At 37.7% G+C, this 22,040-nt stretch overlaps 1 protein-coding gene across 1 annotated transcript in view; it reads left to right on the forward strand.

Annotated features, from left to right (window-relative positions):
• Positions 1 to 211: 211 nt before the first annotated feature.
• The window catches only part of Msr-110, a 160,512-nt gene continuing 138,683 nt past the window's right edge, over positions 212 to 22,040 (forward strand). Inside the window, exon 1 of the mRNA XM_069844688.1 lies at positions 212 to 301. Coding sequence (XP_069700789.1) covers positions 212 to 301 — 90 coding nt within the window. The remainder of the gene's footprint in view (positions 302 to 22,040) is intronic.

Consider the following 22,040-nt stretch of genomic DNA (forward strand, 5'->3'; position numbering starts at 1 on the left):
AGTGAGAGAATGAAGTTCTGTTTTTGTTTACATTATGGTCTGTTTCCATTTAAAGAGCAATATCTATTGCAGATGTGTTCCATTTTCACATATCACTTCAAATTTTGTGACGAGTGCATTGTACGTTTTAGTTCATAGGTGATGTGAAACTTTTTTTGATGTGTGTAGGTTGGAAGACAGTAGGCCTACTTGAGAACGGATCAAGCTATTGATGCCTAAGAAGAAGAAGAAGAAGAAGAAGAAGAAGAAGAAGAAGGAGGAGGAGGAGGAGGAGGAGGAGGCGGAGGCGGGAAAAGCACATGTACCGAATTTATTCCTTATTTCCCCTAATTATGCAAATAATTCCCTCATTACGTCTGGCATGATACAATCGTATTTTGAAGTTTTCATCCTGACGTTAGATTAACACTTTTTGCTGGGATTCCCTGACGTGGGATCGGTGCGACACGTGGCCTCCGTTTAAGGCAATGCAAGGCATCGCGTTCACAAGGGAAAATGTCCATGTCTAAATACTGGATTAGAACCCACGACCGTGATTCCATGCAGTGTGAAAGTTGCTCCTCAGTCCTCAACTATTGCGCATAACGCTGCCGACACTTTCTCATTATACGAAGCATAAAGAAGTTTTTGTGATGAGGCGAAACGTAAATGCTAATATTTTCAAGGAAATACATACAGCAGTTGTAATGCCGAAACTTTTAGTCTTATGTTTGTGTAAACTCTTTGACTGAAGTATTACAAGAAAAATAAAAAAAAAAATAAATTCCAGAATATTAATTTTGTACTAATTGTGCTATACAATTTTGTTTTAATAAAGAACAGCATGATATTTTCCAAGAAAGAATGGAGACCATGCAATACATATTTTAAATGTTTTAATATTAGAAATACCTTGGATACTGCAATATATATTATTTCTTCTTTTCAGGAGGTATCTGAATACATAATGTGACTTCACAACATACGAATCGTGTATTGTACTTCGTGTAGGAATAACTCGTGATGTGAGAATAAAAGGGTTCTGTCTGCATTTTCTATAATTTTTCAGAAGAGAGGCTTGAAGTTTGAACTAAAACATATTTGCCATTTTCAATTCAGGTATTCTGAAATTTTGTCATGTGCTTTCATGAAGGAAGGACAGTCTATGATAGGATTTTCATATTTAAAGGTATACTATATCCCCATTGCTGAAATGATCATTTTTCAGATAGAACATTTTTACTTTGAAAAATGTTTTTAAGTGAGTTATTAGGTAGAACCTATGATGGTTACAACTTAAGGAAAGCAAATGAGGACAAGAATGGAAGTTAACATCAATTATGACATCAGAAGACTTAAATATTATTTTAACAATATTTCAGGGGTGAACAAAAATTAATACTTAGAACTTAGTATTGTTATTATGACATCAGATGAATTGAAGCATGGACAGTAATAACACAGCGCTGTTAGCGATAAATTTGTGAAAAGTGAGATTTCAACGTAAAAATGCAACAACTTTGCCTTATATTTAAATGTTTATTTTTTTTGTAAACTATTTACAAATTCCACTTACAATGTTGTTACGGCCCATACTTAAGTTTTTAGTAAAAATACTTCAGAACTGAAATAAAAAAATTAATACATACAGGTATTTGTATAGGAAGCCTTAATTGTTATTGTCTGTGCATTTCGAACTGGCGGCTCAAGGTCAAGCAATGGACTACATTTTCCACGTCATGTGCTTACGCCAATCCTGGACCATTCTTCTCAACTAAAGTCAGCTGGGACAGCCGGAATTACCAGTGCTTCAGTTCACAGTTTTCAGTTCACTGACTCGTGCGTGGTTTGTACTTTTGTACGTTTGTATGTACCTTGATCCGCCAGTTCGAAATGCATAGGTAATATCTATATTTCAAACATAAATTTAAGAATGTTTAATAAAACTTTGGTATGCATGACATCAGTGTCTTTAGTAACAGAATTCTACAAAATGAACTGAAGAATAACAAATGAAAAAAGATAATAATAATAATAATAATAATAATAATAATAATAATAATAATAATAATAATAGTTTTATTTTCCCTGGCAGAGTTAAGGTCATCCACAAATAATAACAAATGAAAAAGACTAATAATAATAATAATAATAATAACAACAAGAACAACAATAATAGTTTTATTTTCCCTAGCAGAGTTAAGGTCAACAGGCCTTCTCTTCCTCTCAACCAGAATGAAAGCACATCAAGGAAAATACATCTACAAGTATTAACTTAAGAAAAACGATTGAATACATGTAAATACAATCACAAAATTAAAGTAAGAATACAATTTGTATAATCAGTTTGGGTTACACACCTGTGGAGTAACGGCTAGCGCATCTGGCTGCGAAACCAGGTGGCCCGGGTTCGATTCCCGGTCCGGACAAGTTACCTGGTTGAGGTTTTTTCCGGGGTTTTCCCTCAACCCAATGCTGGGTAACTTTCGGTGCTGAACCCCGGACTCATTTCACCGGCATTGTCATCTTCATCCCATTCAGACACTAAATAACCAAAGATGTTAATAAAGCGTCGTAAAATAATCTACAAAAAATACATTGAAACAATGACAATTATCTAGAAATGTATGTTAATAGAAACAACAAAGTAATAACTATACATATTAAAAAAGTCTAGCTGCAAAAAATTAATTCTGTGCATTAAAAATATTTCTAACTAACCTAAATTTAAAGAATTTAGGACTAAGACTACCTATCCCTGATGTTCAGCGGCAGCGAATTCGAGGAGTGGAGCATGGTTATTGAGAAAGAACTTGATTACAGAAATGTCTGATGATGTGGTTTCGATAGCAACAGCTAGCTAGGTAGTTTCTTTAATAAGAAAATTATTACTATCTACCGAAGTACATACGATATTTCCGTGCAGGAATTCTGCGTTATCATATGATGACGGATCGGTGGAGCGGAGAAAAATTCTCTCCGGCACCGGGATTCGAACCCGGGTTTTCAGCTCTACGTGCTGACGCTGAAAACCCAGGTTCGAATCCAGGTGCCGGAGAGAATTTTTCTCCATTCCACCGATCCTTCATTATAATTTAGCTTGGCTTTTCCAGGGCTGGACCCGAGATGAATCTTTACACTTAGGCACTCTTTGGTCCATTGTGCGCCCTATTTATGTGATGATTCTCTAAGTCCGGCAGGTGGCCTGGTGTCCGACGCTGACAGGTGGATCATCATGCCCCAATCCCTGATAGAGCCAGGTCCCATCCGAAGACGAGTAGCCTGGTAAGCTCCAGGGACCCCGACCCTAAGCCCTTTCTGAATTGACATCGTGAAACCAACGCTGATAAGTAGGCCATCCTGTCTCAGCTCCTTATAGCATCAGGTCCCTTCCGCATACGAGGAGCCGGAGTCCCAAGCCCTTCCTATATTAGCATCAGAAATTCATACTGCCCCAAAACTTCACCCGGGCATATTTTTACTATTTTAGATGATAGGTGAAATGGGAGAGAGGTGGAAATTGTTAATGGAATGATAGGGGGAAATGGGAGCATTCCGAGAAAATATCTCCATCACGACCTAGTAGGGGACAGAAATTGAGCCGCTTGGACGGAAGGCCTGAAGATGACTTCATCCGTGACGAAGTAAAGCTGGAAGGCTCGTGTCTTAGATTTACGGCACGTAAAATAACCCTCTCCCTGATTGAGGGTTCAGCAGAATTGTCGACCGTTTCTCGCTCATGTTGAATTTCGACGCTGGTGATATCGTTAAATAAAATACTACTACTGACCCGCGGACTATTTCTTGTCTGAAATGTTAAAAATGTTATGTTTTATTTAACGACGCTCGCAACTGCAGAGGTTATATCAGTGTCGCCGGATGTGCCGGAATTTTGTCCCGCAGGAGCTCTTTTACATGCCAGCAAATCTACTGACATCAGCCTGTCGCATTTAAACACACTTAAATGCCATCGACTCGGCCCGGGATCGAACCCGTAACCTTGGGCATAGAATGCCAGCGCTATACCAACTCGCCAGCCAGGTCGACTTTCTTGTCTGAAGGGAAACATAATTCATTAGGGTACAAAATTGGGAAGATAAAATGTAACACGTAATACGAAGAAGATTCTGCGTAGTCTTGTTTAAAATGATGGAGTTTAGGAAAGTAGAAATACAAATCAGTTAACTTCTATTGGGTTACTACTGATAAGAAAATGTTATGAACTCCTGTTGGGATTACTACTGATAAGAAAATTTTATGGATGGAATATGTCAGGAGCTATCAGGGTGGACTATGACATGTGTTGAAATTCAGTGATTTATAAACGGATGATTCGGATATTGATTAGAGCTCTCTTCTCACACAGGAATGATTTTTATAATTGTCTGAGAATAAAAATATGTTTTATACTACCTTTTAAACATTGTTACGACAGCTAAGGGCGTCACAAGACGGTAACGTTAACACGCTGAAGTTACCACCACTAACTATGGTCAGTTTTGGCAAGTGAGTGAGAAATTTATTTTAGGAGTTTTTCTTAGACTTTGTTTTCACTTCTAGTTTGTATTCTATTAGTCTAGTATGTCACTCATACAACTCGTTGTGAAAGGCCATCAATCGACTATGCCACTCAGGTCCTCATTCTGAGGAAGTGAATTACTTTGTGACTTGTATCTACTATACAGTAGTGGCAAAAAAAAACCGGACCGACCCTAGTAACTGATTTCAGAGCCGTATTCACAGTGACAGCACGATAGACTGGTCACTAAGACTTTCGTGGTTCGAATCTTGCTTCGGAAGGAAACTTTTTTTTTGTTCCTTATTCAAATTTATTCCCAATACTTTTCGATTGCAGCGATATTTTACTACTTAATTAACTTATTATTCCCAGAACATTAATTTTACCAGCTTATTTTCTAATGGCTTTCGAAATGGGCTACGTCAGCAGTCGAAACTACAACAATTTCAGTAGATTACTGTCTATCTTGTGAATGCGGGCGTGGCATGCACAGTGGCTCATTTCGGGGACTTTGATTATTCCGTCGGTCCGATTTTTTTTTGCCACTACTGTACATCTTGAGGTGTATAACATGCATATTATAAGTCCTCTTGATAACATGCGAGAAAGTAGTGGAAGTTGTGTGCATTACCGGTAACACCAATAAAGCGCTACAGGCTTCTTTGAATATGATGAGTAAAATTTTAAAGTAGGCATCAAGAAATAAATAGTGTGACTTACAGCGAAAATGATACACTAAGTGCTTTAATGCAAATATCTTAAATAAATAGTTGCCTACCTTATTTATTTATTTATTTATTTATTTATTTATTTATTTATATATATTTATTTATATATTTATTTATTTACTTATTTACTTATTTATTTACTTATTTATTTATTTATTTATGAAAAAGTTTATTGCTACAAACTTATTAAAGGGTCGCAACAAGAATAGAATAGAATGAATAGAACAGAATGTTTTATTGTCGCTGGCAGAGTTAAGGCCATAAAGCCTTCTCTTCCACTCAACCAGCCTTAATCAATACCTACAATAGTGACATACATATTTAAATCATGATTATTTATAATACACTAAAGATTCTCCAGCAATATTCTTCAGTTAAGTTTTAACGACTAGTACATGTTTATTTAAACTGAGATAAAACCTATAAGAAAAGGTAATAACTTCATTTATGAGCTAATGTAATTCAATTCAATCTATCTGCAATATGTAAAGAATTATAATGAAGTTGAGGTAGCTAGTTGGTTAAATGATGAGAATTAATTTAATAGAAGTTTACCAGAACTATGTTATAGCGAGCAAAATATAAATCTAAAATATAATGATGTAATGAGGATAATATTAATGTAATGAGATTTTGTCATTAGAGGTTTGTATTCTACTTAAAGAAATTAATGGTAATAATAAGAGTGGACAGATGTTAATTTAATTATAAATAACAAATATTAATCTGTAATTAATCTGTTAAGTAAGAATTTATGTAATTTTCACCTAAATGAAGTTATTGTCCAACAACCCTTTACATCACTCGGAAGCGAGTTCCAATTTCTAGCAATTGAAACTGTATAGGATGAAGAATATAAAGATGTCTTGTAGTAAGGTAGAATGAGTAAATTATTATGATGAGATCTGGTACTTAGCTGATGATATACGGATAAATTTTTAAAATGAGAAGCCAAGTATATTAGGGTAGCGGTGCGCAGAATTTTAAATAAGAGAATAAAAAGAATGCAAGACTCGTCGATCGCCAGGAGCATCATCTCCGAAGTCTTTTACAAGCATAGGTAAGGATGCACATTTTATTAGCGGCATTTTAATACATCTTCACACTACCTTCACTAGATCACAACTGAACCACAGTCTAGTAGGCTATATACAGTCACGAAGCTCAATACGCAGTAAATATGTATCCATAGATAGTTGCTAACCACTAGGATCAGTAATATCGCCTCATTACAGACAATGCGAAATAATACCGGCACAGTCTATTGTTCCTACCACCATCACAACTCAAGCTTCGTGACTGTATACAGAGTGTTTCAAAAATACGAGGCATAATTTCAGGTATGTATTTCCCACATGTAGACAATCAAAATAGTTCATTACAACATGTGTCCGGAAATGCTTTATTTCCGAGTTATGGCCTTCACAACATTGAAATTCACCGGAACGTTTTTCTTTCCGCAGGTCGTTGCCGTCAAAGGAGACATTAAGAGGGCACTCTGACAGTTCATTCCGAGGCGAAGGTTACATTCAGTGTTGTGTAGGCACTTGGATCGAAGGTTTCCTGATCGATGGCTAGGTAGAGGTGGCCCAATTGCTTGGCCTCCACGCTCACCTGATCTGAACCCTCTCGATTTCTACTTGTGGGGCCATTTAAAATCATTGGTTTATTCGTCTCCGGTGCCTGATTTGGAATCCCTTCGGAATCGAATTGTGGCATGCTCTGAGGACATACGCAATACTCCTGGAGTTTGGGATCGTGTTCGCAGGTCAATGAGACATCGATGTGAGGTCTGTATTCAAGCAGGAGGTGGACATTTTGAACATCTTCTGTAATGACAACGACCTGCGGAAAGAAAAAACGTTCCGGTGAATTTCAATGTTGTGAAGGCCATAACTCGGAAATGAAGCATTTCCGGACATATGTTGTAATGAACTATTTTGATTGTCTGCATGTGGGAAATACATACCTGAAATTATGCCCCGTATTTTTGAAACACTCTGTATACTAGACTGTGACTGAACTCCTTACGAAAGGTTTACTTTTTAAACAGAACATAAGTATGCTGTGTCGAAACAACCTATTAGAATACAGTAAACAATACAAAACCCGCACCCATTAAACTTTGAATGAACAGAGCTTCCTTCACGCGTCGTCTTTCATTTTGCATACGAAACTGAAGGTACATCAGTAAAGTAAATAACGCCATCCTATAGCCAGTGTTCCTTAAACCTATAGCCGCCTCTAGGCAATGCTTTGGTGTTCAAACTTCGTTCACCAGTGATACAAAGAGAAAGTAAGAAGATAATAGCTAAAACAGAGTTCCTATTGCCAATATTCACATTATTGGTGGACATTTTCTATAGATTGTATAATCAATAGCTATTGAATGAAATTAATAGGTGCAGTATATTAGTTGTGTTTCTTAAGAAGAGGCACCGTGTTGACTCTTCCTTAGGGAAGTTTGGTTATCCTTATAGGCCTAAATGATTTTATAGTAACAACCCGAAGGGGTACTGAACCTTCGATACGTGAATTGTAACATATTTATTTATGTACGTACGCTTTTATCGTCCCCAATGAGAACAAGACAAGAAGACAAATGCTGAATGATGTTCCGATCAAAAATTCGTGAGTTTTGAGTGCGACAGATGAATCTGCAGGTTGGATGAACAAGGAAAGTGTCCCATTACTTTCTTTTTCAGCAAATCTGGTAATCTCATAATAAACACAAACAGAGAGCATACTGAGAGTGCTGAGTTGTATTCCCATCTGAACAGTACGTCGTCAGGAGGAGCTTCACCTTTGTACTGGAACTGAAACGATCAGTCCTCGACCTGGTTTCCAAGGCAACTCTCCCATAGTGCAGAACTACACTATGCAGTCGATCGCACATTATGCCAAGGTGGAAGAAACTGACAAGTATGTAAAAGTATTACCACAGTCTAGTATATACAGTCATGAAGCTTAATACTTACTAAATATGCAAACATAGACAGTTGAAATATGCATTCATAGATAGTTGCTTACCACCAGGATCGCTACTATCGCCTCATCACAGACTCTTTCCCTAACAGACCATAAAATGTATTGTACTTTCGATATCGTGTTCTTTTGAAAAAATTAACATCTTCCTTCCACTATTGAAATATGAAATACATAAGGTTTATATATTATTTTCATAAAATATATATTATATTCTATAAACTCATCTTCCTGGATCTTTCGGAAGAAGGATAACTCTAACCTATTTTTCTTACAATTTATAGTACTACAAACGTCTCCTTGTCCCATATTATTATTCAAATTATTGTATTTTAGCCATTTACAGTTATTACAACTGATAACGAATATTTCACAGTTTACATAGCTTTTCACAAAAATGTGAAATACGGCACAGTCAATGCTTTTTCGATCTAGACCAGGCCGTAATGTTTGTTCGGGTTTTCTATTTCAGTGTATGGAGCTCAGTGAAATATTATATTATAACTTTATTGCTTGTCATTACTAAGCTTTATTTAGTGTAATGTGTCCGTAAGTTCCGTTTACTTCTTGTTGCATAATATGTTGCAGAAATAATTACAAAACTGTGTTATTTTAATGTGAAGAGAATTTTACATGTTAACATAATCTGTTCGCGTCAATATTTCAAGTTTAGAATGGAAGCTGTTTTGAGGTTTAATAAAAAATAATTTATATTGTGATTTCAATTTAGCACATATACATTCCTTAATTTTAGATAAAACATTTACCATACCACTCTTATGAAATTAGTGTACGTACAATTGTGTTACTTCTTCTCTTAAGTGGTAGATAAATACAATAGTTCAGTACTCAATTGTAGTATTAAAATACAGACAAATTGAATGTCCGGGATATCATACATGACATTATGCTTAATTATAATGTATGATTGCGAATTTAGGAATATAAGTTAAATATAGTAAACATAACCTATAATTTTCATATGAATGGCAAGGCATTGGAGATCACTAAATTTAGACAGAAAGAGGTAACTGGTACAGTAAACATAACCTATAATTTCAACATATCTAAATATCCGTGCGGTGCAATTGAAAATGATTTAATCTTGCACAAATGAATGTACAAGAATTTCGCAATATTTAATCGAAATAAAGGCAGGTATTACACATACGAACAACGTAATTTTCACACCATAAATAATATTACATCTTAACTCGCAAGTGAATTATATCTGAAGTGTCTCCTAATCATTGTTTTAAATTTTATTAATGGAATTACACTACATTTTAGAGAAACATATGTTACTGTTTATGCATTCCAACTAATTATATGGTTGAAACGCCGCCCTTCGTGATCGGGTTAAGCGAGTCACATGGTCTGCCTTACGGCCTGTATTAGATCACGATGGCTGTGGCACAGTCTATTGTTCCTAGTACTCAGCGCTCCAAGCGGCTAGCAACTATCGCGAGAATTGCAAAAAATCATCCCAAGCTTCGTGACTGTATATAGTAGACTGTGGTATTACTCACAAAAGATAGAAATGAGCTATGAATTAATAGAGGTCGCTATTTGATATTCATTCATAGTTTTTTGCCCAAAATCAGGTGTTTCACTGAAAACTCAGATTTCTCCAATCTTCCTTCTTTTCCGCTTTCCTCTTTGTCTCCGCATACGATCCATATTTCTTAATATCTCTATCATCTGATATCTTCTTCTGCCCGAACTTTTTTTCCCGTTCACCATTCCTTCCGGTGCATCCTTCAATAGGCAGTTTCTTCTCAGCTGTTGCCACGTTTGTAGTCTTTCTTGGTAAGAATAAGTGCAGTAGCTTCCCGTTGCTTTCCACACTATTTTATACAGAGTGAGCAAAATAAAACTGGCCCGGAAAATCTGTAAGTTGCGATTTCATCGGACTTTGTTCCACGCTTTCCTGCACTCGAGCAGGAGCAGTGTTCGAACGCTTTTCGGATAGTTACGGTTTTTATTCATTTCAGAGTCCGTTTCACGCCATTTTGCCACTAAGTTTTGCATTGCAGCTTTTGCTGAAGGTTTTGCCAAAACACGTCCAGTCTGAAACTCTTGCGCAAACGGTTCCGCACACCTTTTCCATAAATTGTGCTTCGCATAACACTCGACAATGAACACGCGTTGTTTTCTCGTGAGCACCATTTTGTGTTGCATTCAACTGGCCACTAAACACGTCTGCTCCTCTCACTCACTCAAACGTAATGATACAGCGAAGCTCGGGACAGAGCATGCGGGAGATTCCTGTGATAGTAAGCCATTGTTGCATTGAAATCACGGTTTCCTGCATTGTCAGGGTCATTTCCGCGTCAGTCTTATACATATAAATTCATATATTTCATATGTATATTTTCTGCGGGCCAGTTCTATTTTGCCCATCCTGTATATCAAACTTTAGATGACAGAAAAATTATAAAATACATAAATAAAATCGGTATCTTGGAGGTAACACATACTTTCTCCATAGGTGTCTTACGAGTTTCTCAACAATAAATTCCATTTTCTATGTTTTATGACTGAGATCCTATGAATCCCCTGCCACTTTTTATATTTTTATTATTTATCGACACTATGAACTGCACTGCTATCTAGAGCTGATAGAGTTAACGATAGATGAGTCCAAGAATTCGCTATTAGCCTTACATTTGTGGAAACCTCAGGACAAAAACAAGCGATATTTGAACTCACGCTCGAGGTCAACCTCAGAGAAAGAGTCTGCTCGCTACCACACGATTGTGCCAGTTGCTCTTTATCATATGTGTAGGTACAGCTGCTTTTTCGGACAGAACATGAAGCATCTTTCAGTACTTCAACACAAGTAGGCTTTTTGTACACCCGTGATGGAATGCGTTACATGCGATTGTACGCCCAGATAAGTCGCTTTCACAATCCGGAGCAACAAACATTCCTCTCTAGCCAAAAAGTCTGAATACCATACTTATGGTGGCGATCTTCCCTTTCGAAAGAACTTTATGTTAAGGATTTTTATGACGCGTAAAAATCCATCGTCCTTTTCAGGGTTTGAATCCGCAAATCTCGGATCGAAATGCAAACGTGTTAATCACGAGACTATTGTGGATAAATATACTTGCTAGTCTCCAAGCTGTTACTCTGACAACACGCCCCAAGAGAAAACAGTGACGGATACCATACGTTCAAAAAGAGAGAACGCGTGGAGCTGTGTTGGTGGTGGAGTTCTTTTCCCCAAATCATTTTCCCGGCTGTTCAGAACGACTGTTATTTCGGGACAGGTTGTTCCAATTATTTGTTATTTTCGCGGAGCTCCTCTACTTTCGAAATTCTGCATCGTTAGTCGAAGCAGTGATGTCAAAGCAAGAGCATTTTTCTGACCTTGACGTCGTGAGCGGGCATCAAGCGCTAGGTATGGAAGGAGGAAGAATTATGTACATATATGAATAAGCAGCCTGTTGGATTAAGAAAACAGTGGTGTGCAAACTTCAAACGGAACGTGAAATCTTATTTTTATATGGCTTCTTTCTGTTCGATATTATATAATTATATTGTCTGTAAAACAAAAGTACTAACACTAACATCTTAATATTGTAGTCGTGTTTTAAACATTAATAAGATAATAAAGAGATGAGAAGAAATATTCACATAAATTCCATAGTATTAATTGAATGAAACACATCATTCATAAACAAAGTGATATCCCAAAGAAAGAGACATAGTGACATAATAAGTTGGAATTGATATTGGTGGTGTCTTCAGCCTTATAAACATAATCAATAAACTAATAAAAACAATATTATAGTACAAAGCAAAGTTACCTAGGTATATGTTTTAACTGTAATTAATATTACATAACAAAACTCTTATTGCATTATTATTTTAAGTTGATACTGGCGCGCAACTTTCTATCATCAGAATATTAAATTATTTTCTCGAATTCTGCTGAAGCTATAGAGTTGACGTTTTTACAACATATGGGCACATATATTTTGTTTATGATGTAACAGTAGTTGCTTTGTTAATTCATTTCCTTACAAACATTTTCCATGTGAAATGTTATGTTATGTTTTATTTAACGTCGCTCGCAACTACAGAGGTTATATCAGCGTCGCCGGATGTGCCGGAATTTTGTCCGCAGGATTTCTTTTACATGCCAGTAAATCTATTGACTGAGTCTGTCGCATTTAAGCACACTTAAATGCCATCGACTCGGCCCGGGATCGAACCCGTAACCTTGGACATATAAGGCCAGCGCTATACCAACTCGCCAACCAGGTCGACTTTTCCATGTGAATATTTTCAAAATTTTCTATACACTATATTCAGTAATACGTATTTACGATATGTTAGATTTACGAAAACATTGTTTCAGTACCTGTAAGGCTACTAAAGAAACATATCTGAAAATTTCACTTTTCTGTAAAAAAAGTTGAAAAAATATTTCTTTTGAATAAAAAGCAAACTTGTGAAAAATGAGATTAAAATTAAAACTTACATTCTTATAATGCACTTAAACTTCCCAGACAAATCTAAAAATTAACATGGATACAGTTTTAATAAGTTCCCTTCCCTTTATCCATTGAATCAGTGCTGGCCATCCCTTATATAGCTCGACCAAGTGGCATATACTACCTCTTTCGTCTCTTTCCTTTCCACTGTAAAGCGCTCAGGCTCTCCTGAGCTCTAAAGCGCGCTTGCGCCTATGGGCATCAGTTGACATAACTGGGCTAGAGCGTCGGACTTCCGCGTTGGTAATCCGGGTTCGACTCTCGGGGTCCAAATGGAATTTGTGGTGGAAAAACTATTTGGTGGTAGGTTTGCGCGGTGTACTCCCGTTTCCCTTCCGACATTCCATCATTGCTCCATTAACTATCATCATGCGGTGCTATTTAGTTTACCTTCATGGTGAACCAATGGCAACGCTACGGCGACTAAAATAACTACAGCTTCGATATGTCTTTATAGATGAACACACTTGGGTAAATGACGAAAGTCAAGTACTCGTCAATGGGGAGAAAAAAAAAACTATTCTAAAAACAAAAATGTTATTTTGTCACCCCTTGTCATCTCTTGTGGTCTGATGTTTACATTTTTGTGTGACGTGGTTGTTTGAGATGAGGGCCACACAAATTAAAAACAAATGTTTAGACAGTACCATTGATTCTATTTTGTTTAATCAAATGTAACTTTAATTGTACACAACTTTAGGCAGTTGCCATCTATTCCAGAAGTTCTCATATCCATCTCAATGTATACGTAATACGTTGTGCTCCATCTATGTAATTTAGAACAGGGTATTGGTCAGGACTGACTGTGTTGAGATGTTCGTGACATGTATGTTTCATTTTTCCGAAGTTAATTGAAACTTATTAAGACACAACGCACACCCACAAACCTTTGTGTACCTGCACTATCTCGTGCATTCATGATGCGTGTTCTTCTGAATTTCTCATAACAGGAAAGTGTCATGAATCACTGCATCTGCAGAAAGATTAAAAGTAACTTCACCATTGTCTTTCTTATAATTATATATCTTAGTTTTGTTCCATTCCCACGTTGACAAATCCATTCACTCTTCGTGTATTCTTTAGTTTGACAATTAGAGCTGAAAAATAATTTTTTCTTTAATAAGTTGCTATTACATACAAATACATGCTATTACATACAGAAGTATATAATGGACAATGATAATGTAGAATAAATGTGGCTTAAAATAAAAAAAAAATGTAGTAGGTTGTGGTATTGTTAAAAATAAAATGCAGTGGTAATTGAAAATAGTACTGAATGGTCTCGTGGTTCAACTATAGGGAGAGAATGTGTCTTTGCCTTTTAAAGAGGAGTCAATCAAATAGCACATGGGAAAATATTACATGCGCACAATACACGTTTTGGGTGATCCGTGACATAAGTAAAGACTAAAGTGTATCTGAATAACCAGCAAACGTTGAAAGAACTGAAAGGCAATACGTGGTACAGTCATTGAGTTCTAAGACTTGACGCCTGGAGGGTAGGCTCCCACAAGAATCTGGATGTATCACAAGATGCCGCATAACACGGCGTACATTTAAACAGAACCACATGCTACCTCAAAATAGTCTCCGTTGGCCGTTATGCACGTTTTCCAACGTTGGTATAGCTGCTGGAAGCACCGTTGAAAGATGTTGGCAGGAAGGTCCCGTATGGCTTCTCTTGTGACAGTCATGACCTCTTCGGAAGAATGAAATCTACGCCCACGTAGGGTTGCTTTCATGCGAGGAAAGAGAAAAAAATTGCATGGTGCGAGATCAGGTGAGTACGGAGGGTGTGGAAGAACTGTCACCTGTTGTCTTGCAAGTTCCTCTTGGACAAGGACAGAGCGATGTGCAGGGGCGTTGTCATGTAGCAATAGCCAATTCTTTGTACGCCATAGCTCAGGTCGCTTACGGCGAATTGAATCTCGTAAACGGCCAAGGATCTCTTTGTAGCGGGTTTTGTTCACAATTGCACCTTCTGGGATGAATTCCATGTGAACAATTCCATTTGAATCAAAAAACAGTTCAAGCATCACCTTGCCTTTTGACCTGTCTTGTCGCGGTTTTTTCTGTCCTGGTGATAACGGCGTTTTCCAGGTGGCGGATTGTCGTTTCAGTTGCGGATCGTAAAGGAAACACCAAGTTTCGTCTCCAGTTATTATCCGGTTGAGAAACGTCGGATCATCGTCAGCACTGCTGATGAGGTCACCACAAATCGTCATGCGATCATCACGTTCGTCTTGCGACAAGATTCGTGGCACACTGTGCTGGGTAACACGAGACATGTTCAGGTCATCAGACAGAATTTTGTAACAAGTACCATGGCTGACCCCTACTGTTGCTGCGATATGTCTACCGATTGGGAGCGGTTAGCACGCACCAACGTTGCAACTTCTTGGATCTTGCGTTCAGTTCGAATTGTTTGTGGCCGACCAGTACGCACATCATCTTTCAAACTGTCTCTTCCTTGCAAAAAACGTCGGTGCCACCTAAACACAACACTGCGACTCACTGCGTCCTCACCGTAAACTTGCTGCATCATTTGAAACGTTTCGGCAGCAGTTTTGCCTAATTTCTGGCAGAAATTGATGTTTTCCCGTTGCTCAAACTGTGACATCTCGGGTTCCGACGTGCGCATTCAAATCACCGTCACAACAAAGACCGTAGTTCTGCTTACAGTGCATGCACTCAACTGTCTCTTGTTGGGTCGAGAGACTAACTCACAAGGTATCATACCATGGCGCCACCTATGTGCTATAGTGCACCACAACGCCACTATGCGCTCAGTATTAGAACTTAATGACTGTACCACGTATAAGAAAGGAAATTGCAGCACTATCAGAAGAAAAACTAATGCGTGTTAATGGAAATTTTCTTAATAGCTATTAGAAATGTGTGGCGGCACAAGGACATCTTTTCAGATATCTTCTATAAAAAAAGTAGTTGGTTATTGTAATTACAATTTGCATGAGCAATCTACGTATACGCTCGACTTAAGTGGCTCTGAATATCCCACTCTGCCCACAAACAGCGTGCTTCGAGTCGCCACGCTCGGCCGCACGCTCACGGATGAACGTCTATTTGAAGGCTGTGTTAGAATTAAATAAATAACCTCTTATTATACATATAATCACACAACAGTGTTAGAAACAGCAGATTTCCTAAGTTTCTTTAAAGAGACACAGTTATCTCTCTTTTCTCGCTCTTGCTCTATATTAGTGGATTCCTCAACTCTGTTTATAAAATGTATGCGGGTTTAAACCGGACGAAGGGCGATACATTTTAGAGAGCTCCAAGCACTTTTTTTGTATTCACACCACGTTTAACTTCGATGCTGAATAATATTTGCAGTTGAAAGCATCGTTAAATAAAATACTAATGATATTACTACTGCAACTACTACTTTCTGCTACTAGTACTGCCACTACTACTGCTACTAGACTAAAACTGTTGCTACTACTCCTACTACTGCTGTACTACTGCTGTTGCTACTACTACTACTACTGCTGTTACTACTACTGCTGTACTACTACTGTTACTACTACTGCTACTAGACTACAACTGTTGCTACTACTACTACTACTACTACTACTACTACTACTACTACTACTGCTGTACTACTGCTGTTACTACTATTGCTACTAGACTACAACTGTTGCTACTACTACTACTACTGCTGTACTACTGCTGTTACTACTACTGCTACTAGACTACTACTGTTGCTACTACTACTACTACTACTACTACTACTACTACTACTACTACTACTGTCTCCCGGTCGGGGCAAGTTACCTGGTTGAGGTTTTTTCCGGGGTTTTCCCTCAACCCAATACGAGCAAATGCTGGGTAACTTTCGGTGCTGGACCTCGGACTCATTTCACCGACATTATCACCTTCATTTCATTCAGACGCTAAATAACCTAGATGTTGATAAAGCGTCGTAAAATAACCCAATAAAATAAAAAAAACTACTACTGTTACTACTACTGCTGTTACTATTACTGCTGTACTACTACTGTTACTACTACTGCTACTAGACTACAACTGTTGCTACTACTCCTACTACTGCTGTACTACTGCTGTTGCTACTACTACTACTACTACTGCTGTTACTACTACTGCTGTACTACTACTGTTACTACTACTGCTACTAGACTACAACTGTTGCTACTACTACTGCTGTTACTACTATTGCTACTAGACTACAACTGTTGCTACTACTACTACTCCTGCTGTACTACTGTTGTTACTACTACTGTTACTAGACTACTAATGTTGCTACTACTAATAGTACTACTGCTGCTATGCTTCTGCTGTTACTACTACTGCTACTAGGCTATTACTGTTGCTACTACTACTGCTGCCGTACTACTGCTGTTAGTACTACTGCTACTAGACTACTATTATTGCTACTACCACTACTACTATTATTGCTACTATTACTGCTACTATTACTGTTACTACTAATGCTACTATTACTATTATTACTACTGATACTCTTATTGTTACTACTACTGTTACTATTACTGTTACTACTACTACTAGACTATTACTGTCACTACTAATACTATTACCGTTACTACTACTGCTACTATTACTGTTACTACTACTGCTACTATTACTGTTACTACTACTATTACTGATACTACTACTGCTATTACTGTTACTACTACTATTACTGTTACTACTACTACTACTACTACTGTTACTGTTACTATTACTGCTGCTACTACTACTGCTACTATTGCTGTTGCTACCGCTGCTACTATTACTGTTGCTGTTACTATTACTACTCGTATTATTTCCTAATTCTTACATAGATTCGGTTTCAAATAGAAGATGCATATTTGTTTAAGTTGACTTTATATTTTATACTAATAGTAGGAAAATAAATACCAAACATAGTGGAAAAATTGTGCGCTGTGTCAGGCATATACGGACACGTGAAATAAGTCACATAGTTTGGAAATGAAATGACAGTTCTGTCGGTTTGAATATATATATATATTTTTTGGTTTGCAAATGGAAAGTGTGTGTATTATGATAAGAGAATTATTGCAAGGCATGCCGTGTGTCTTATCTTCATATGAATCGACATTCCGAAATAAGTCCTAGGTAACAACAAATTTTCATTATGGTTCACTCAAAGTACAGCGTACGTGTCTTTCATAGTTTTCTACTCAAGGGCAGGTGTTTCACTGCAAATTCCGCATTCTCAAATCTTTCCTATTTTCCGGCTTCTTCTTAATCTCCACATACGACCCAGTGTCTACTATCACTTCAATACTGCAAAGCTCGCGATGTAAGACCAAACGAATGATCTGAAGCTGCTCTCGGTGCCGATATATTACTGAGAGTGGCCGCGCTGTATGGCTAATTTTACTGTATATGCAACTACGACGTTCTTATGGCCGTAACGAGGGAAGGTGGGGTCATTAGGCGTGGTCACACAAGTTACATTGGTTCATGCTTACTAATAACATTAGCATTGGATTGTGGCTCATATTATTGTTACAGTAAGCATTATTTTGAAATTCTGGCATTTTTTGTTTCATCACGTAGGCCTATACCGGAACGAGTGTCCATACTCTGTGCGGGAAAACACATTTTCTAGGTCAAAAATATCTTTTCCCATATTTATTCCGCAGTTACCATTAGATCCGAAGCTCACGAATTGAAACCCAGCGGCGGACGATGCATCCTATGCTTGGCAATTCAAAAACATCTGTTCCTTACAATACAGTGTGGAAGATAACCTTTTACAATCCTTCTAGAATATGATATCTCGAATTATTACAAACAAGGAAGTCTAATAATATTTTGTTACCAGAAAGGCGGTTTTCGGAAAAAAAAAGATCCTTTTTAACTTGAAATTATGATTAAGTTTTTCATGAAACTGCTCAAAATTGGATTTTATCTTATGTAGGATGATAGAGTAAGCTATGTATGGCCATGTTACAGTTGTATTTGAGTGGAAAATAAATCGCGTGAATAATAGTGCACACATTGCATGGGAACAGGGCTGTGACACGCTGGCAACACTGTTTCTGATGTACGCAAACCATGTGGCCGAGCTTATATTCACTTCGTCATTAGTTGCAGGCTACGTGCAGTTCGAAGCAGTTGAAACACAACGAGATGCTGCAGTTTTCTAATCGTGAGTATCTGGACATTCATTCTACTGTATTATTGATGAAATTGCCTTAAAATATAACGAAAACTACGTGTTTATTCGTACTAAATTTAGTGCTGAAACGATACAATAACGAACATTTCATCATCGATAACGAATAACGTAGTTCATGTAATTAACATGTTATGATTACATATTATTTTAATTTGACTGCATTCTCAACAGATGTTTTTGTTTACAAAACGGTATGTGTGTATATCTTTTCAAACCCCCTGTCAAGTAGATGGTTGGAGCGGCATTCAGTAAGCTATGCTGGGGTGCAATGATCTCGCGGAGTAAACATTGCTACTGTCTACAACGTTGCAACATTGCAACATTCGTTTTCTGGAAATATTACAAAAACTATTGGTCGTATGAAAACATATTATTTGACAAAACGTTTCCAAATGATATGAACTGTTACGTGTGTGAAGGATTGTAAAAGGTTACCTTCCACACTGTATTAATGTCCGAATATCCCAATAGCATGTTGCACGTCAAAGAACTCTGCCCCGCATAGAGGACTCGCGGTAAAATTCACCGGCCATTTTGTGATCTGGTCTTTCATCCATACAGTCCGTGTTCGATTCCCATCCAGGACGTTCTGGAATTTGTGGTGAAAGAAAGCAAAGGTTCTGGAAGGTTCCTGTCTGGTTACGTCCATTTCAATTTTTCCTTTTGTCAGTAATATTCATCTTCCCTCATTTCAACTATCATCTACAAAAATTAAATAGGCTTAAGGTAGATCGGATTTTCGATGCTGATATAAGCAGGTTTTGGGGCTCAGGGCTCTGGGACTTATCAGGTACTTTTTTTTGTAGTTTATTTTACAACGCTTTATCAACATCTCAGGTTATTTAGCGTCTGAATGAGATGAAGGTGATAATGCCAGTGAAATGAGTCCGGAGTCCAGCACCGAAAGTTACCAGCATTTGCTCATATTTGGTTGAGGGAAAACCCCGGAAAAAACCTCAACCAGGTAACTTGCCCCAACCGGGAATCGAACCCCGGCCACCTGGTTTTATGGCCAGACGCGCTAGCCGTTACTCCACAGGTGTGGACCTTATCACGTACTACTATGGGGCAGGTGTATATCAGGTGCGCCACGGTTGGGGTTTTAATCCCCAAATGTGCATTGGTGAACATTCCAGCAGCGCCACGCGACTAGACAATTACTGCAGGTACAATACCTAAGTACGCCACGGGACCCAAACTTGTTTTAAGTGGGCATGAGTCTGGTAAATTTTGGGCTACATTTCTGGACTTCCATTTATACAAATTTAAGACATTGTTGGCTGCTTCACATATGACTTGATAGCTAGCAAACCTGAAGGAGACAGAATAGATTCCTTTTGCGATTACATATTATTATTCGAGAACTATATTTCTTCAGACGCCTAGTTTCTCCCTCCACAGAATGTGGACAAACGTGCACTTACAGGAATGAAAGAAAACACAAATTATGTAGAATCGTTCCATCCAAGTTCAATTTCAGCTTTTGTCATAATCATCCCGACATATTTATCTTCATTGACACCATACTGGAGTTCCAAACCTTGATATATTTAGAAATCCGAAGCAGTTCTCAGCATGTACCAGTGAGAAGAATTCGAGAAGTCTGTGGCCCAAAGAACAGTACACTGAAAACAGAATAACACGAACAGATTTTATTAAGGGGCTGTTTTATGAAAACAGATGCTCTAAAGCAGCCATGGCGAAAATGTGACTCGCGAGGACATTGCGGCTCGCAATGATAGCTATGCATTTCTCTTGCTTCCTACTCCCCCAAACCCCACCTTCCCACTCATTGGAGTCAAACTCTGTTCCATTTGTATTTGTCTCTGACCTGCTAGTGGCGTATCGTCGCAATGTCTCTCTCGAAACCATGTACATCTACAAAAACGGGATGGGAGGACGCATTTTTTTGCTGCCAAATGATGAGAATATTAAATGTATTATTTGTTGACAAGTATTACGAGAAAACGGTTGTATAACATAAAACCCCATTATACTACGTGTCACTCACGAAACATTAAAAGGTTAAGTGTTATTATTATTATTATTATTATTATTATTATTATTATTATTATTATTATTATTATTATTATTATTATTATTATTACCTCTGTACGTCGATCCTTTTTGCAGCAGATGTACGAATAATGCGGTTAGATCTTCAATTTAAATTCACAGATTTACAATGTGATGTTAAATGAAAGCTAGATGTAAGGACTTGACAAATGGTGTACTTTTCAAATCGTTGCCAAAAATAAATATCCGAAGCTTCGTTCTTTCGCTTGCTCCGTTGAAGCCACGTTCGCTACAACTTACGTTTGTGAAAAATTATTTTCAACAATGAAAATAGTAAAAACCAAATATAGGTCACGACTGACAGACAAATACCTTTGTGATCAACTACGACTGGCAGTAAGTGACATAATTCCTGATTTTGAAACTCTGTCGCAGAGATATTCTGAAGACAGTTTATTTTAGGTTGTGATAATGTGGCCTATGTTGTTTTATTCATTTCTTTCTTCGTTACACGTACGAAATATTAGTTTATAACTTGTACTGTATAAAATTATATTTAAGTGCTTGATGTAAGGAAAATGAAAATCCGTTAATAAGTCAGACAGTTGCTTCACTTCCCCTTCGGGTGTCCGCCTCCCTCCATAGGTGCTATGCACGTTGCAGGTTACACAGTGGCTCGGCGCACGATCACATTTTCGCCACTGCTGCTCTAAACTTACTGAACAGTAATAAGTCGCATATCAATAAGGACAAAAAAAATTCTCTAAAGCATTTTAACTGACAAAATGCGTTGATCAATCATCTTAACCAGACCTACGTAATGTCGTATCCATCCAAGTCTGGTAAAGTGGAAAATATGAAAAATACAATATGTGTCATTATAGGGACTTATGACACTTTGGCGCATCTAACACTATATCCGGGAGGAAGTCGTGGCGCTCCTTGCACTATAATGTCGGAGTTAGTTGAGGTGACCGTGGCGCATCTCGGTGTCTCCCTATGGGAATTCGCTCTGTCAGGACTGAGATAGGATGGCCATCTAGCACGGTTGTCACTCAGCCACCCCTGGGATTTGGAGTATTCATCACATATACCGGGCGAACAATGAGACAATGTAA

This window comes from Periplaneta americana, chromosome 14, assembly GCF_040183065.1.
Source record: "Periplaneta americana isolate PAMFEO1 chromosome 14, P.americana_PAMFEO1_priV1, whole genome shotgun sequence".
Taxonomy (NCBI): domain Eukaryota; kingdom Metazoa; phylum Arthropoda; class Insecta; order Blattodea; family Blattidae; genus Periplaneta; species Periplaneta americana.